Source organism: Lactuca virosa, chromosome 6, assembly GCF_052849685.1.
Source record: "Lactuca virosa cultivar CGN04683 chromosome 6, Lactuca_virosa_CGN04683_v6, whole genome shotgun sequence".
NCBI lineage: Eukaryota > Viridiplantae > Streptophyta > Magnoliopsida > Asterales > Asteraceae > Lactuca > Lactuca virosa.
Genome location: NC_136431.1, coordinates 216,907,899 through 216,924,032, shown reverse-complemented (window position 1 = coordinate 216,924,032; position 16,134 = coordinate 216,907,899). Strand labels below are relative to the sequence as shown.

General features: G+C 33.5%; 1 protein-coding gene across 1 annotated transcript; it reads right to left on the bottom strand.

The window, feature by feature from the left end:
- Window positions 1-6,656: 6,656 nt before the first annotated feature.
- Window positions 6,657-8,378, bottom strand: LOC145119858 (homeobox-leucine zipper protein HAT4-like). The gene is made up of 4 exons (XM_079055623.1): window positions 8,065-8,378; window positions 7,540-7,856; window positions 7,370-7,449; window positions 6,657-7,242 (listed from the first exon to the last, which is right to left on the bottom strand). Exons 1-4 carry the CDS (start codon window positions 8,240-8,242, stop codon window positions 6,885-6,887), a joined length of 933 nt encoding a protein of 310 aa, XP_078911749.1. The 5' UTR covers window positions 8,243-8,378; the 3' UTR covers window positions 6,657-6,884.
- Window positions 8,379-16,134: the final 7,756 nt, after the last annotated feature.

Below are 16,134 nucleotides of genomic sequence, written 5' to 3'. Positions count from 1 at the left end.
TGACCTTCTGAGGTCAGATCTGTTTCTCTAAACTATAGATCTGACTTCTCCACAACCAATAACCACGTAAAGGTCGAAACTTGACTCACATGCAAAGCACCCAAGGCTTTCCTTGGTGAAATAGCTTCTAAAATGGCAACCTAGTCTCCTTTCCTCCATAAACCAACATAAAGCAGAATGGGGAAGGTTCTCTGGACCTCTATGGGTCCAGATCCGAGGTCTAACACAACAAGGGACCATAAACTCAACTTTTCAAGCCCTAAAAGGTTATAGAAAACCCTAGATCATAGATCTTAACCCAAAACAGGAAGGAAGTTCGATTTGCTCAATAGTGTAGATCTAAACTTGAAAACTCTGGATCCACAGCTCCCTTGACCTCCACTTGTTGGAAACCACTTCTCCTTTGCTAAAACACACAAGAAATGGTGAATTAGCCTTCCTTTTGCACCACAAACGCTCTCTCTGCTCTCTAGGGTTTCTCAGGGGTGAAATGGCCGCAATGGAGGCTATAAAGGCCTTTAAATAGGGCATAGACCCCGAGAATTAGGGTTTCACTTTACAGCACGGACTCGCCGAGTCTACGCATCGACTCGTCGAGTCCTTCATTAAATCAGACAAGAAATGCGCGCTCCTACTCGGCGAGTCTGAGCGCCTACTCGCCGAGTCCCTCCCTAAAACTCAAGATAAATACTTAAAATAAGATACCTGGGAATCCGGATGTTACACTTAGAGACCCAAGAGAGTTCAGATCTGAAGTTGCAACTTCAGATCTTAGCTCAAACACAAGAAAAGCTTCGTAGAATCCACCCAAATGAGATCTAGAATGAAATGAGGCCAAGATAACAGTTTAATACCTTCCAAAGGATGCCACCTGAGGTAGATCTCTGATTCCCACCCGTTCCTTACTTCTAGTTACTGGTTCCCCAAGCTTTTCTCACCAAAAATCCTTCTTCAAAGCTTAGGACACACAAATGGAGCACACTCACACGAGTTAGGGTTATGGAGTATCAAGAATCTGTGAAGGGGAGGCTGGGGAGGCCAATGATCCTTTAAATAGGGTGCAAAACCCCGAGGATTAGGGTTTCATCCTCCAGCTCCTACTCGTCGAGTCCCTACTTGGACTCGGCGAGTAGGTCACTTAAACACGTGGACCAACCCGCTTATACTCGACGAGTCGGGCAACCAACTCCTCGAGTAGACCTTGAAATCAAGAAAAATCTTATATCAGAAATCAATACCTGAGAATCGGGGCGTTACAAAGACCGTTTAAGCTCAAAATTTTCAGACCCCTCCTTAGAACCAACCTCCAACCACAGAGGTTAACAAAGAACCAACTCAACGGTCATCTCCTAAAAATCACACTCCTCAGGGTTCACCTCAAAAATCAACTTCTCTTCGCTTGGAAGATGAAATGTCTTTAGATCACACTGATGACTCCCCTGCCACAGCTCAGAGAAAACGTGACTGGAGAGATGCTAAGTTTGTGGATGAAATCTATAAAGAACAAGGGTTTGATACTACGTTTGATGAAACCCTGATCAACTCATGGGTAAACCCAACACGTAGACTTCTGAATGTTGATTACATTCCTCATCTCACATATATGCAGAACCACCATCAGATGGCTATTGGGATATTCCGGTTTCTCCAAATTCCAAGTATTTCCCAGTTTTTCAACCTCTTGATCTCAGCATTCCTGATGATAGAAGACTCCCCATGGATTTTGAACGCTTGAACCACTTCCATGCAAAACACGGTGGAAAGTTTGAGAACATCTGGTCCAACGATAAACCATACGGGGTGAAGAATTACAAAGTTAGAAAATTAATGAAGTGTGAATTTTTCCAATACACCCTGACCCGGAGAGGAAGTGAGTACATCAGAAGTCAAGCTGACTTTGTGTGCATGAATCCCAAAGATATCTTCTTGATAGCTCAAGTGTTTTAGCTGAAGGCTGAAAAGTACCCGACGATGAAAATTGCCTTCGAAAGGGCCTGTGAATTCTTGAAGGCCATGGTATGTGATTTTGGAAAAATCAATGTTGAAATACATCCTATACTTGCCAACAAATTCGATTTTCCTCCTTTCGAGCATGTTCCATCCATCACTGAAGGTTTTCAAGAAATGACCCTTAGTGCTACAAGCAACCCTGAGCTAGGGATTGTGTTCAAAAAGAATCAAGATGGCCCAAAGTACTTTGTTCCGGTAACCGCAATCCACCGTCTTACAAAGAAGCAACTGGATGTCACTCTGGCTTCGGTGCAAATATCAAAGCACACAACTGATGAAGTCAAGTTCGAGATTACAAGAAGGATCTAGTGGCTTTTCGAAGTCAAAAATTTTTGGTGGATTATCATCAAGTTCCTTAAAATGATCAAATGAAGAAAATAGTTGAGAGGTCACTTTGGGGGAAATTGTTGAAACAAAAAGTGACCCTCTTCAGCTAAAAGGAACCGCAGACTTTTGCCTTCATGATATCGTAGAGAAGATCCTACCGGAGACTGTTTTTATCTTTTGTGACCCACAGGGTTGAAGATGAACCGCAGAGTGGACTTATGCATGAAGATAGTTTAAGTTACTTTACTGACATTGCTTGTATTCAATGTAATATTCAGTGAACCATTCATGGTCACCGTAGTCAATCACTTTACGATTATTTTACTCTTTGATGTAACTTTTGGGACTCTATAAATAGAGCTTCCCACTTCATGTATTCCTTACCAATTTACCAATTATCAACAATCAATCTATCACTGAATGTTTATCAATATCGGATTGTTCATCTTTATATCTTAAGTTATCTTAACTGATACTTAACCGTGTCCATCTTCACTTGTGTTGTTCATCTTATACTAACTTGTGTTTGCATGCAAACCTTATTACGATTCAACCTTGTGTCTACTTGTTTACTGCTTATTGATAAAAACTTGCTGCTATTTATTTTCCTTATATTTCCGCAATTTAACTATTATTATTGTTGAGCTAACAAGATCCACTGAGATTAACTTTAATTCTGCAACTTATTATCTCGCTACTAACATTTGTTCAAGTTTTTCTCTCAACATATTTTGGATTTTGATTTTGATTTGTGAAAGGAGTTTGGTATCGAATGGATGAAATCAATTGTGATGGAAACTCGCCAGTTGTTGTCGAGTGGGTGAGGTGTTCGATTTTAGACTCGTAATCAACTCGACAGTCAAGTATTGATTTTTGGATAATGATTGGATGTTCGATTTCGTTACAAAGACTAGATCGATGGTTCGTTCTTGAAGACTCGATGTTGATGACTTATTACAAGTGACTGATTGCGAGAGTTGTTATCGATTGATCTGGTTTAGGATGTTGACTGATCGATTCTGTAACAAATGGTTGATTGAGAAAGTATTTTGAATTCGACAGAGAAACGAAAGTTAAAGGGTTGCGGTCTATAATCGAAAGTTTGAAGTTTTGATTATTGATGGTCGAAAGTTTGGGTAGTTAAGGATGCAGTTGAGAGTTCAAGTCTCGACGGGATTGATATGATTCTCTATGGATTGTTTGCTGCTTGTTCGATTCTTGAATCTTTGATGGTCTAAATTTTGTATCTCACTCGAAGGCAATTGATGTGCATTGTATGGGTTTCGATTATGAAAGGTCGAAAGTTGCGGACCTTGGGAACAAAAGTTAACTTTTGAATGGAAAGTTAATTTTTTAATCGAAAGTTTGATGCAGGATGTCGTATCAAGAGATAGTAACGAGTGTTAGTATCGAAATTGGGTTCTTTCGCATATCAGTGAATTGGGAAGACAAAGATTCAAATTTTTCACAAACAGGTCCCTGATATTTATGCGGAATTGGCAAATTCTACCCAATTTCTCAATTTCTTGCCACTGGAACTGATAATGGGAAAGAGTTGGCAATTTCATAGAAATAGTCCCTAAAGTTTCAAAATTATAACAATTCTTACCCATAAGTCAAAATATTCACAACTTTTGAAGATTTTCTCTCGGATTTTCAAGATTGTTATCGGTGCAAGATATTTTCATGGTTTATGAACAATTTGTGTTCATTTTCAATACCGGGAAGTCTTTGAAGCATTGACATATTTTTTTTGGATTTTCTCGGAATTGAAGCGTTTCATTTTTGTCACATATCGAGGGGGAGTTTTGTATGAAAAGTTTCAAGTTGATCATTTTCTCATTCCCAATTGGAGTTTTATAATCTCGTTTTGATTATAAAAAGGGGGGAGAGAAATAGATATGGGTATTCGAAATTTTTTGGATATTTATTTTCGAAGTGGATAATAATTTTTTATTAGAAGACCGGTGTGACTTCGAGGGAGAGTTGATCTTGTTCGCTTGTTGCTCGTTTGGAGATTGAAGTCGGGTCATCCATTCCTAACTTTAAGGTGGAGAATGTTGGAGTGCAAAGTTCTCCATTGGATGTGTATTCGGCTTACCCTCTTTGGATTTGTATTAGGTTGAGCTTACCTATAAATACTAGTCTTAGTATTCATGTATAGGTAGAGAGATAGCTCCTATTTTATGTAAGTGTGAGATTTAGTCTAGTGAGAGAATTTTTACATGACCCACTTTGTAAATCCTTTCTAGACTAATTGAGATTAAACAGAGAATTATTTACATTGTTTGTTCTTCCATTATGTTTGATTCACATTGATTATTACTATTCCGCATTCATCGTCTATTCCAGGATCTTACATATGACAAATAAGTAGATCTATGAAACCAATGAGCACGATATAAGCTTTTTACTCATAATGGTCCATAAATAAGGCAAGCTTGCTGGATCTATACTTGAATCCATCTTCCAAGCACCTTACAAACACCTTGATCTTCAAGATTCACCCACCAAATGAAGAAGATAAGCTCACAAATGATGCTAAGGTTCAAAACAAGCAAGAGGAGGCTAGGGTTTCTCAAGGAATAATATGAGGTGGTGGAGGCTGGTAATGGGAAGGATTCCAAGAAGTTAGAGCCTTTAAATAAGGCTCACAGCCCCACAATTAGGGTTTTAGATAGCAATGGCTACGCCCTGCATAGCATAACCTACGCCCCACGTAGGTCATTAAACTCACGTCCAGAATTTAACATCTAGGCCTAGAGTAGCTTTCCTACGCCCGACTTAGGGCAAAATTCTCAATTTCCAGTTCAACTTCAAGCAACCATAACTTCTTCGTTTCAACTCCGTTTTCGGCGTTCTTTATATGCACAAAAAGGTATTGACAAGTCCACAATCCTATCCAGTTACCTTTGGCTTAACACATATCGAACAAAAACCATAATCCTTGCAAGAATGCCGACATATAACTTTTTTCATTTATCCTTTGGTTCCACCACACAAATCAAGGGCTTAGGTTTCATGATCAATATTATCAATATTAAATAAGGTCTAAACTTTACTTTCTCAAAGCCCAAAACCTTTACATGATCGATTTACGGTCCACTACCCCGAATTTAAGAAACGTCCCAGAACATGGAGTTACATTTAGGAATTAATGTTTTTGTTGTACATATGTATTCCATAATTGTATTTGATTTTCTTACTCAAAACTAGTGGTCAGAGATGGTGGCCAAGGACGGTAGTCGGAGATGAGAGAGCGATTAGGTGGGGAGTTGGGGTGGTCTCATCTTTTTCTTCTTGATATATGATGAGAAAAGAGAAAATGTAGGTCATGTCATGAGAACGAGGGATAAAGAAGAGACCCAATAATTTTATTAACGTTTTTTTGGATAAATTAATAATATAAAATGGTAAACAAAATAACAAAAGAGTATAATAATCATTTCAGGTCTGCTAGGAACCAAAAACGTAACAAAATCAAACCATAGGGACCTTTCGAGTTAAAAAGAAATTAGGGATCAAACGTGCAAACTACCCTAACCCCAATGACCATTCGTGTATTCTAGGTATATATAAATGTAAACATTAATTTAAAACATGTTACTCTGAAATAAAAATCAATTTAAAATCGTTTATCATACACATTAATATATTATTTTTAGATGGTGGTGTCAAAAGAAATTTAAATGGATTAAAGAGGATAACATCACAATATGCCATTTTGATTGTAAAAATGAATCTTAAAGTCAATAAAGTCTTATCAAATCAACAATCAATAATTGTTTTGTAAAGCTACAACCATTAACCAACAATATTGCCAAAATGCCTAACCCTAACATTATAATTTTGTAATAAAGTTAACAACCAACTTATAACTCCCTTTTACTTTTTGTTTGCCTTAAAATAAGTAAATAGCAATTTTCCTATTCCTATTAAATAAAATTAATATTCATCGTTAGAAATACTAAATCTAATATAATTTAATTTAAATTTTATTTTATTTCTGATAGGTGCAATAAGTATTATTTAAATAATAAACGTTATATTCATTTTAAAACAAAACAACGGTATAATGAATATTTTCTGTAACAATCATTAATGACAAATATTTTAATTAACATATATCTCTACATGATTTGTTGCATATTATTTTTTTTAAAAGGATTTTACATGAAGTTACAGCAGATAATATTAATCAAAATCATCACTGCCATAAATCATTATTATTAATTTTTTTATTTGGTCTTTAAGATAAACATATTAATAAAACTTGAAAGTCCTATTATAATATGATAAATCAAGAATTCAAGAATTAATTAATATAAAATAAATTAATTAATTAGTGAGGGGAATTTACAACCCTAATAACATGTCTCTTCCTTCCAATCAAACAATGAGTCTTTTTGTCTTTTTCACCTCTTGAAAATTTGGGAAGAAGATATTTAAATACTAGAAAACTAAAAATAAAAATTACAAAACTACCCCTCTAGAAGTAAGATAAAACCCAAATACATTCAAAACCCAAAATGACCAGATTACCCTCGTCATGATCGAGGATGAAGGGCACTCATTTGACGATGAACGACCTGGGTGGCCGGCGTTGACCAGGGGTTGAACGGTAATGACCGGTGGTGGTTTTGGTTCACACCAGTGAGATGGTTTCGGTTGTGTTGGTGGTCAGCCGGTTTTTCCACGGCGGAAGATGGTGGTGCCGCCACCCGCTCACACGACGGACACATGGTTAGGGTGGTCGGAGGCGCCATTTGCATGTAGAATTGTGGGGAAAGTTTTAACGCTCTTAATTCTTGTAATTCCTTTTGTAATCTTCTGTTTTCTTCTGTTAAATTTTCACAACATCTTTTCAAAAACTCACAATCGACCTCTGTTTGCTTCAATTTAGTCCTGTAAAAAAGGAAAAACTTCCGTTAATTCAAGTCATCTTCAAGAGCAAAACAAGGATTTCACATGAAATGATGAAATCCCGTATGAAAATACCGATAATACCCTTTGAAATGAGAAAATTACTAACCTTGCCCTTCGGTTTTGAAACCAAACTTCCACCTGACGAGGTCTCAACCCGAGTCTTTTCGCCAGAGCAAGCTTTTGCTTCTGTTGTAAACAAACCAGAAAATTATGAGTTATTTACGATTATGCCATTAAAGCACACTTGTACTGTACAAGCTTTTAAAGCGTACTTACTGGGTTGAGAGTATTGTGTTCCTTGAAGCTCTCTTCAAGTATCGCCGATTGGTCTTTTGATAGCCGGAGCTTCTTCCGGGAGTTATCGCCGTCTTCATCGTCGCTCATGCCTCGAGAAGAAGCTCTCTCGCCGTCCTGTTCGTTGACAGGAAGATCTCTCTCGCTTCTCTTCCCGCTTATGCTCGAGATGGTGCTATTTGGGGAGGAGACACCGGCCTCCTCCTCCACCTCAGCCGCCGTCGGCGGTATCCTGTTTACATCGATCCCCTTCAGGAACGACCTCGTCTCCACTTTAAATGCATCAGCGATGTTCCGATCTGCATGTAACAGTTCTGTTCAGAATTTGTTTTCAGATCTAACGATTCGCGCACAATAAATCGATCATAGCCGATGTAATCGAATGATTTACCAAAACAACCGATCGGTTAAAAATGATTCTAGATCTATTCACCTAACAGTGAATTACAAAATCGCTCTCTTTATTCTTTACATTTCAAAACGAGATAACTGTATGCACGTAAATACCTGATGAAGATGGACACGAATCGGACCAATTGGGCGTTCTGTGAAGAAGATTGAACGACGAAGACGAAGAAACAAATGAAGGCATCAGATTCAACTGAAGTGACGACGGATTCCCCTCCATGGTAGCCGGAAAGTTCAAGCTGAGACTCAAACCCAAATCTTCCTTCTCAACCATCATTTCACAGTACAAATTTATTTTCCTTCTTCTAATTCTATGTATGTATATTCAGCTGAAACTTGATGATAAGAGCTTTAATCACTCTATTGAATCTAGGATATGGAGATTGAAGAGAGATTGAAAGGGGTTTGACAATAATTCAGGGAGAGGGTGATGAATGGGGTTATATAGAAAGAAGAGAGAAGGATATGGCGGCTTGATGAAGCCGTTTTAAGCCGAGCTGAGGAAAGAAAGAGAGAGAGAAAGAGCTATCTGTCTTTTTGCTGTGTAGGAGACAATGACTTTTTATGACCATATGTGCATGCAACCAAATGCTTTTTATTGTTTGACCGTTGACTCGTCTATAAAATATCATTGTTTTATCTCTTTCTTAAAATTTACAACTTTTAATTATATTTTTTTTACAACACAGTTTGTTAAATACTATCACTAAATATAAAAATGATACTGTTCAAAATAAATATATAAAACTGATAATTAGTTTTTCTTTTTTATAAGAAAATAATTAAATTCAGAGAAATAAAATATACTTCTACTTATTATTCTTACCTATCCTCATACAACTTTTAGATGATACAAATATAATAAAATTTTATTAATTTTATTAAATATCACAAATATCATAATAAAATGATAAGAGAAAAAAATAAAAAGATGTTTGATTTCTCTTAAATTATATGAAGTCGAATTAAATTTTAATATGGGTAGAATTAATTGTCTTTGTGTTATGTCATTCTTATAATTTAATGTTTTATGCCTCTTCAATGTCTTGTATTTAATAAGTTAGACATTAAGTATCCAAATAAATTTTAACTTTGTTGTTAATTAATATTTTCAGTAAAATATATATTATAAAAAGCTAAAAACATAATAGATATAATGAAAATAATAATGTGTATTATTTGGACACAATCCATGTCCACTAACAATATTTTAGATATTTTAGTGCTTGAATAATCGTAACTTAGTATAAATTTTACACATTAACAATTAAACTCATATTATTAAGACACAATTACACTGGACTTAATAGATTGTTTACTAATATTGTTTCATTACTTGTTAGATACATATCATATTCCTTTATATAATCAAGATGAAACTTGTAAACTAAAATAAATGTATATAAATGGTTTATATGATTAATAATGAACGTAAGCAACATTTGAAGATAAAACTTATATCTTAAAAATAATTTAAAAAATATGATTTGGTTTTAAGGCATGAATGGTACCACTCTACCAAGAAAAATGAAAAGAAAATGTCAAATGAAACAATTATTTTAAATTACAAGAATATTATTTTAAAAATAAATATATATGTTTAATTATTAATTGAATAATAAATGGAAAGGAGGAGAGTACCCCGGCCATGAGCATTCACATCCACAGGTAAGGGACATCGGTGTGGGACCAAAATGTTATAGCCTCATCAAATCCATCCATTGTGTCATCATGAGTGGATTGATGATTTTTATGATTGGATCCAACCAGACAGATCAATATCCATTCCACCTGCTGTGGACCCTACCCGCACCATATCCCACCCCCTTTTTAACCTTTTACTTTGCTTACCAAGGCCCTAATTTCCTTTTTCTCAAATCTTATGTTTCAAAAATATTATTTTTTGCTATAAAAATCTTTTCAAGTCTACTTTTGCTTTGATACGTATGAATTGGGTTGTATAAATTTAACACACCTCTTATTTTTTAGACAAAGTTCTGCTGATCTTTGTGCTTTGTCAAAATTAGTTAGTTGAAGACTACTCTAGAATAATATTTTTATTTTGTTTTTGTTTTTGGTCCTTATGGTTTTATTTTTTATACGGATAATCTTATGATTTTATTTCTTTTTCAAATTAATTTAAAATTACTATTACGCTCCTACTTTAAATTTTGTAAAATTATAATATTCTATATTTTAATTTAATTAAATACAAAACCTATTAAATCATAACCCTTAACCCCCTTATTTCCTTTGCTCATTTCCCTTATCGTTCACCTCCCAGCATCGGTCATCCCCTTATCTTTCCGATCAACTCCCATTAATTTGATGATTTGATTTGGAATTTATGATTAGAAGTCCAGGGCTGAATCTAGTGAACATATTATTTATTGTTGGCGATACATCTTTAGGGTTTTCACTAACAATCCATTGATCAACTCTCAAAGAAGCAATCAACACAAGCATATTTAGAGAAAACTTAATCTTACAAGTTGGTGGAAATGAAAATACTAATCCAAAATCTTGGTAACACTGAATGAAAACCATTAAAAAGATTAAGGGTGATTATCAAAGTCTATTTAACATAACCTAAATCTAAATGGAACCATATAACCATATAGATACATGTACTACATAACAATGATGCGACAAACAATAATGTCGTCGTCACCCAATCATGTGATGAAGAAAATTAATTGAAGTTGAGAAATGAAGGTATAAGTACTAAGTTGTAGTTAAAATTCCAAGGTGTGGGTGATATGGTTAGAGCGGTGAAATAAACAGGGAGTGATATTCACCAGGTTAAAACACCCTGATCATAAATCTTCAAAAACAAATTATCGTGATCTCCTTGGATTTCATTTAATATTTTATTGATAGAGTGTGTTTATGATCGATTACTCGTCTTCAATTAGACCTATAAAAAAATAATATAAAAAAGGTGAAAGTTTGAACGACTTATAAATGTAAAGTTGTACTGTTTTTTAGTAAATTTGAACAAGAGTAAACTCCGACTCTTGGAGTCCTTATTTTCACCAATTAGTCCACCTATTGGACAAGTACACAAGCTTTAGCATTGATTTTCATTTGGGTATTGTGGCGTTTTGAGAACCATAAAATCACTTCTAGATATCTTAAAATCCAAACGACATTGACAAGTCAATGGTAAAAGCATGACACATAGGCGTCATGTAAGATTTTTATATTTTTGCTACAATTTGCTAATGAATTCGGTGTGGTAAAACTTTTACTTTTGAAATAAAAAAATAAAAATAAAATAAAAAAATAAAAAAAACCTTAAATTTCCGTTGACCAATCAATAGTCAGAATTTTTAATTTACCACTGCTGGAAAGGTGTCGCCGGTATTATACCGACGGTGAAAAATAGGTTCCGGCGTGGTGTTTACCGCTTGTAAATGTGCCACATAAACTTACCGTCGGTAAGCAATTTGTGATACATTTTACCCTTATCGATAAAGGCTTTAAAGATAAAATGCAGCCCTATCAAATGAATAATGATATGGTAATCCAACTTTAGAATGTAGAGGGCGTATTTAATTTAATGATCATGACCATGCTCATTTTTCATTTCCTTTTAATTGATATTACTTCCTGCCGTACAAGAAAGAGGTTTGACCAGCGTACAAAGAAAATATATGTGCAATTTAAGGTCTCTATATATCTTGAGAGGACATTAAATGGGATTATTAAATTACCAGTCAATTGCAACGTGTAGAAGGTTCAATAGCTAGTATATGTAAAGGTTTTTGACTGGATTATGATATGTTTCAATTTAAGAGAAATTAAATATTTTTTTATTTTTCTTTCTAATTATCTTTCTATCTATTTGAAATGACGACAAGTGTCCTAAAATGTAATTAATTTTATCAAAATACGATACTTGTCACTATTTTACATTAGTAAGAAGATAAATATGAATAAAATGTAGGAAGATATTTAATTTCTCTTCAATTAAATTTGATGCATATTATATGACTTATAATAGATTATATTTATTTAATTTCTTATTTTTATAAAAGTAATTTAATTTTTATTGATAGAGTAGGTTCTTGTTCAACTATTCATCCCTCAACCAAAACTCCAAAAGGAAAACATAACGGGATGTGTAGAATCACGTGGAAACGTGGCATTTTAATGGTCTTCAAATGATTCGTATATAATTTTTTTTTCCATATACAATAATTTATGTTTTCTAAAAGTTATACAATATAATACTTTAATGCACAAATTGATGAAAATTTCTTATGGTTGTAGAATATTTTGAGAAAGAATATAGTTAAATTATGTTAAAAAATTGACACCATAGTGGTGTAAATGTCATATCTTCTCATAGACAAACTTACATACATTTATCTCTTGATAGTAAAACCTTTAATGCATATTGACAACAGAAGCATGTGTAAGGTTCGACTATTAAAACATATGTAAATGTTTTAATTCGGTTGTAACAGTCATATCCCAACCACCTTAATTGACCAAATTGGATCCAATGTAGGTACATCAACCATTCTCCTTATTAGAATATTAGTTGTATAATCACTCATAACTTTATTTGGATATCTTTATGAGAAAATAACCATAATAGTTGATCACACCAAGATTTTTCTAAAAGATTGTAAAAACTTGTCAAAAAATAGTCATCATTTTCACAAGTGGTGACTGCGAAAATCTTGTTTTTGCCAACTTCGAGCATTCATAATTTTTTCATACAAACTCCATTTAAGCTAAAAAAATTGTTCTTTGTAACAACGGCTTTCCATGAACATATTATACTCCAAATAAAGTAACACTTTTTTGTTTCAAAGCAGGCTACTAGTTGAAAATATGAAAAACAAAACAAAAAAAAAATCAACTTTGAACCTTCATAATTCTTTCATACGAACTCCGTTAAAATTGATTTTTTTTCATTGTGTTCTTTATAACAAAGGATATCCATGGATATAATACACTCCCAATTTGTATATCGGAAAGTTATACAAGTTTAGCACCAAAGTGACTATTTAGTGAAAATTATGAAAAAAAAACTTCATAACTTCCACATACTAACTTCATAACAATCATCAGACCATTTTGGTTTTCCAATCACAATGGTTGACCTGAAAAATCGCAAAACAAAAATCGTAGGTCATCTAAATTTTCGTTGATGTTGACATGCGAAAATCTTTAAAAAAAATTCGTAGGCCACCTAGATTTCCAAATGTGATGACCTGTTAAAATCTTAAAAAACCTAGATTTTAGTGGATTTTGACATGTATTTTTTTTTTTTTTTTTGCTATTTGGGGATTTTCTGATTTTGATTTTTGGTTAGTTTTTGGAAAAATCTTGGTGTGACTACTTGTTATATTAATTTGCTTTATGTTTATTTTCTACTTTTATTGTTTAAATATATTGATGTTTTTTCAATAACCAAAATTTTCATATATATATATATATATATATATATATATATATATATATATATATATATATATATATTCAAGGTGCTAGAGTTGATACAAGAAATGACAGAGAGAGTAAAACGAAAGGAAAACCACACTAAATAGACCAATTCAAACTTTTATTTGAACAGAAAAAAGCTTATGGACAAACATATTGACAGATCTTATATGCTTAAGAATCATATTAAAATGATATTGCTAATTAACATATGATTCTAAAGGTCACACCAACAACAACTTGATACAATCTATTATTTGTTAGAAATTTAGGTCAATAAATACTCATAAACTCTTATAATAAATTGGGAAAATACTTATTTTATGGAAATAATTATTTTACAATACAAGTAAATATATTATTTCGTATGGTATGAAATTAATAAGTCACGTACAGCTTTTTGGACTAGATAAATCTTTTTGTCTTTTACCTAAAAGTTAGAGTTTATATTTTATAAACTTGTTTTATAATATTTGAAACTTATTCTTTTCTTTTCCTACCTATTGTCGAAAGTTGCTTTGATTATAGGAAGAATGGTCTTTGCATTTGTTTAATGTAAAGAATGCATCCTAAGAAAGACATGTTCATGACATAGGGAGATAGTTGTTTAAAAGTGTAAAGACCTAATGGTTAAAGACTTCACTTTAAGACAATATACTTGAGGCTTGCATTTGAATCTCTCGATTCTTGCATGCATTGCCGATAACACTTCCTCTCTCTTCCTTTCCTTTCTTGCTTTGAGTTCTTAAAGAATTTTTGCTTGTTTTTTTCTCTTATTGAACCTGAACAACTTGACAAAATGAATGTCCCAACATGAACAATCTATTTATTAATGATAGATCAATTCGTTTGAACAACTTTTTACATAAAAACCCTCACTACATATTCCTATACTACTCTCATCTAAATCTACTCTCACAAGAATTATCAAGAATTGAAGAATACAGATGAACAACAAGAACAATGAAACCCTTGATTGAAAGAGAACTACGATCTGTTGCTTGAGTGTATGTATCTTATGACCTGGAAGATAAGATGTATAGTATATAGAATCCAATTAACATTCATGGACTATCCAGACCCGGACTCAACCCGCGAGATTTAATACCCTGAGACCACAATACATATAACCCAAACCATTTCATAAATAACAAATTATATTAAGAACAATTAAGCCATGTTTTAGTTTGAAAACTATTGTTTATTTAACACCTCCCCTCAAACTAAAAATGGCAAAAAATTCAATTAACAGTTTGAAAAGGATCAAACATTCTCAATTTTTCAGAAAACAAATTATGTTGAGGAAAAGATAAACTTTTAGTAAAAATATCTGCAATATTTTTATCAGATTCAATTTTAACTAGATTAACAATTTTTTTTAAAATTTTTTCCCTAATAAAGTGAACATCAACCTCAAAATGCTTAGTTCTCTCATGAAAAACAGGATTCTGAGCCAATTTTATTGCTGAGTCATTATCACAAAAAATATCAGAATGGTTGAAAATTTTAATTCCAATATCAAATAACACTTTAGCAATCAAGATAATTTCACAAGTTATAGAGCCTAAAGCTCTATATTCAGATTCGGTGGAGGACCTGGAAACAGTATTTTGCTTTTTACTCCTCCAGGATATAAGTGAATTACCAAGGAAAATACAATAACCAGTTACAGATCTTCTGGATGACAAGCATTTTGCCCAGTCAGCATCAACATAACCGGTAACAAAATAAGAATCTGATTTAATGATGCTAATACATTTTCCTGGATTCAATTTAAGATACCTTAAAAGTCTAATGGCAATATCCAGATGAGACTTTCTAGGACTATGCATAAACTAACTTAAAGTTTGCACAGTATAAGAAATGTCTGGCCTAGTAACAGTCAAATATATTAATTTTCCTATTAATTTTTGAAACTCAGTAATATTAGTTAACAAAACTTCAAAACTATCAATACCATCTTTAACAATTTTAGAACATGGATCTAGAGTAATTTTAACAAGTTTACAACCAAGAAGACCAAACTCATGAAGTAACTCAAGACAGTACTTCCTCTGTGTAAGATAAACACCAGAATTTGTGTTAATAACCTCAATTCCAAGAAAATATTTTAATTTCCCCAAATCCTTTATTAAAAAAAGAGATTTTAAAAAAGACTTTGTGACAACCCGAAATTTCTTTCGTTCAAATCGTTAAAAATAAATCAATTTGGAATTTATTTCTGCTCTTGCCGTCATTATTTTGAGCTTAATTAACTATTCTAGGCTCGGTCCAACTAAGTTTTGGGTTCAAAATCGAGGTTCCTAAGTCAAAGCATAGCATCCGGGCCAAACACCCCCTTCGAGAGGAGTTTACGGCCGCAAACTCAGTTTATGGACGCAAACTCAGTTTACGACCGTAAACCCTGTTCACAACCGTAAACCCCCATCAACCCCTTGGCCGTAAACTCACCCCTATATAAGGGGATGAGTGGCCTTCATTTCTCACTTTACACATCACAGGAGCTTTCTCTCTCTACTCTCTCTCTCTCTCTACCTTCATCGAAAAGTCTTCAAGATCTTCAAGTTGTAAGTGTTTTTCACCTCTAATTGTTGCTTCCTTCCTTTATCTAGTGGTAAATCCATGTTCCTATCTCATTAAATCTCATCTTTGTCTAGATTTTCTCTTTCACCAAGAACACACACTAGTTCTTGGTGGCTAAAAACCTCATTC

What these genes read in the sequence shown, in the direction of transcription:
- LOC145119858 (XM_079055623.1), bottom strand. Translation starts at nt 8,242, where the DNA reads ATGATGGTTGAGAAGGAAGATTTGGGTTTGAGTCTCAGCTTGAACTTT. An exon ending in TTCGTGTCCATCTTCATCAG is followed by an intron (nt 7,857 to 8,064) that starts GTATTTACGTGC and finishes TGTTACATGCAG; the next exon opens with ATCGGAACATCGCTGATGCA. An exon ending in TTTCAAAACCGAAGGGCAAG is followed by an intron (nt 7,243 to 7,369) that starts GTTAGTAATTTT and finishes CCTTTTTTACAG; the next exon opens with GACTAAATTGAAGCAAACAG.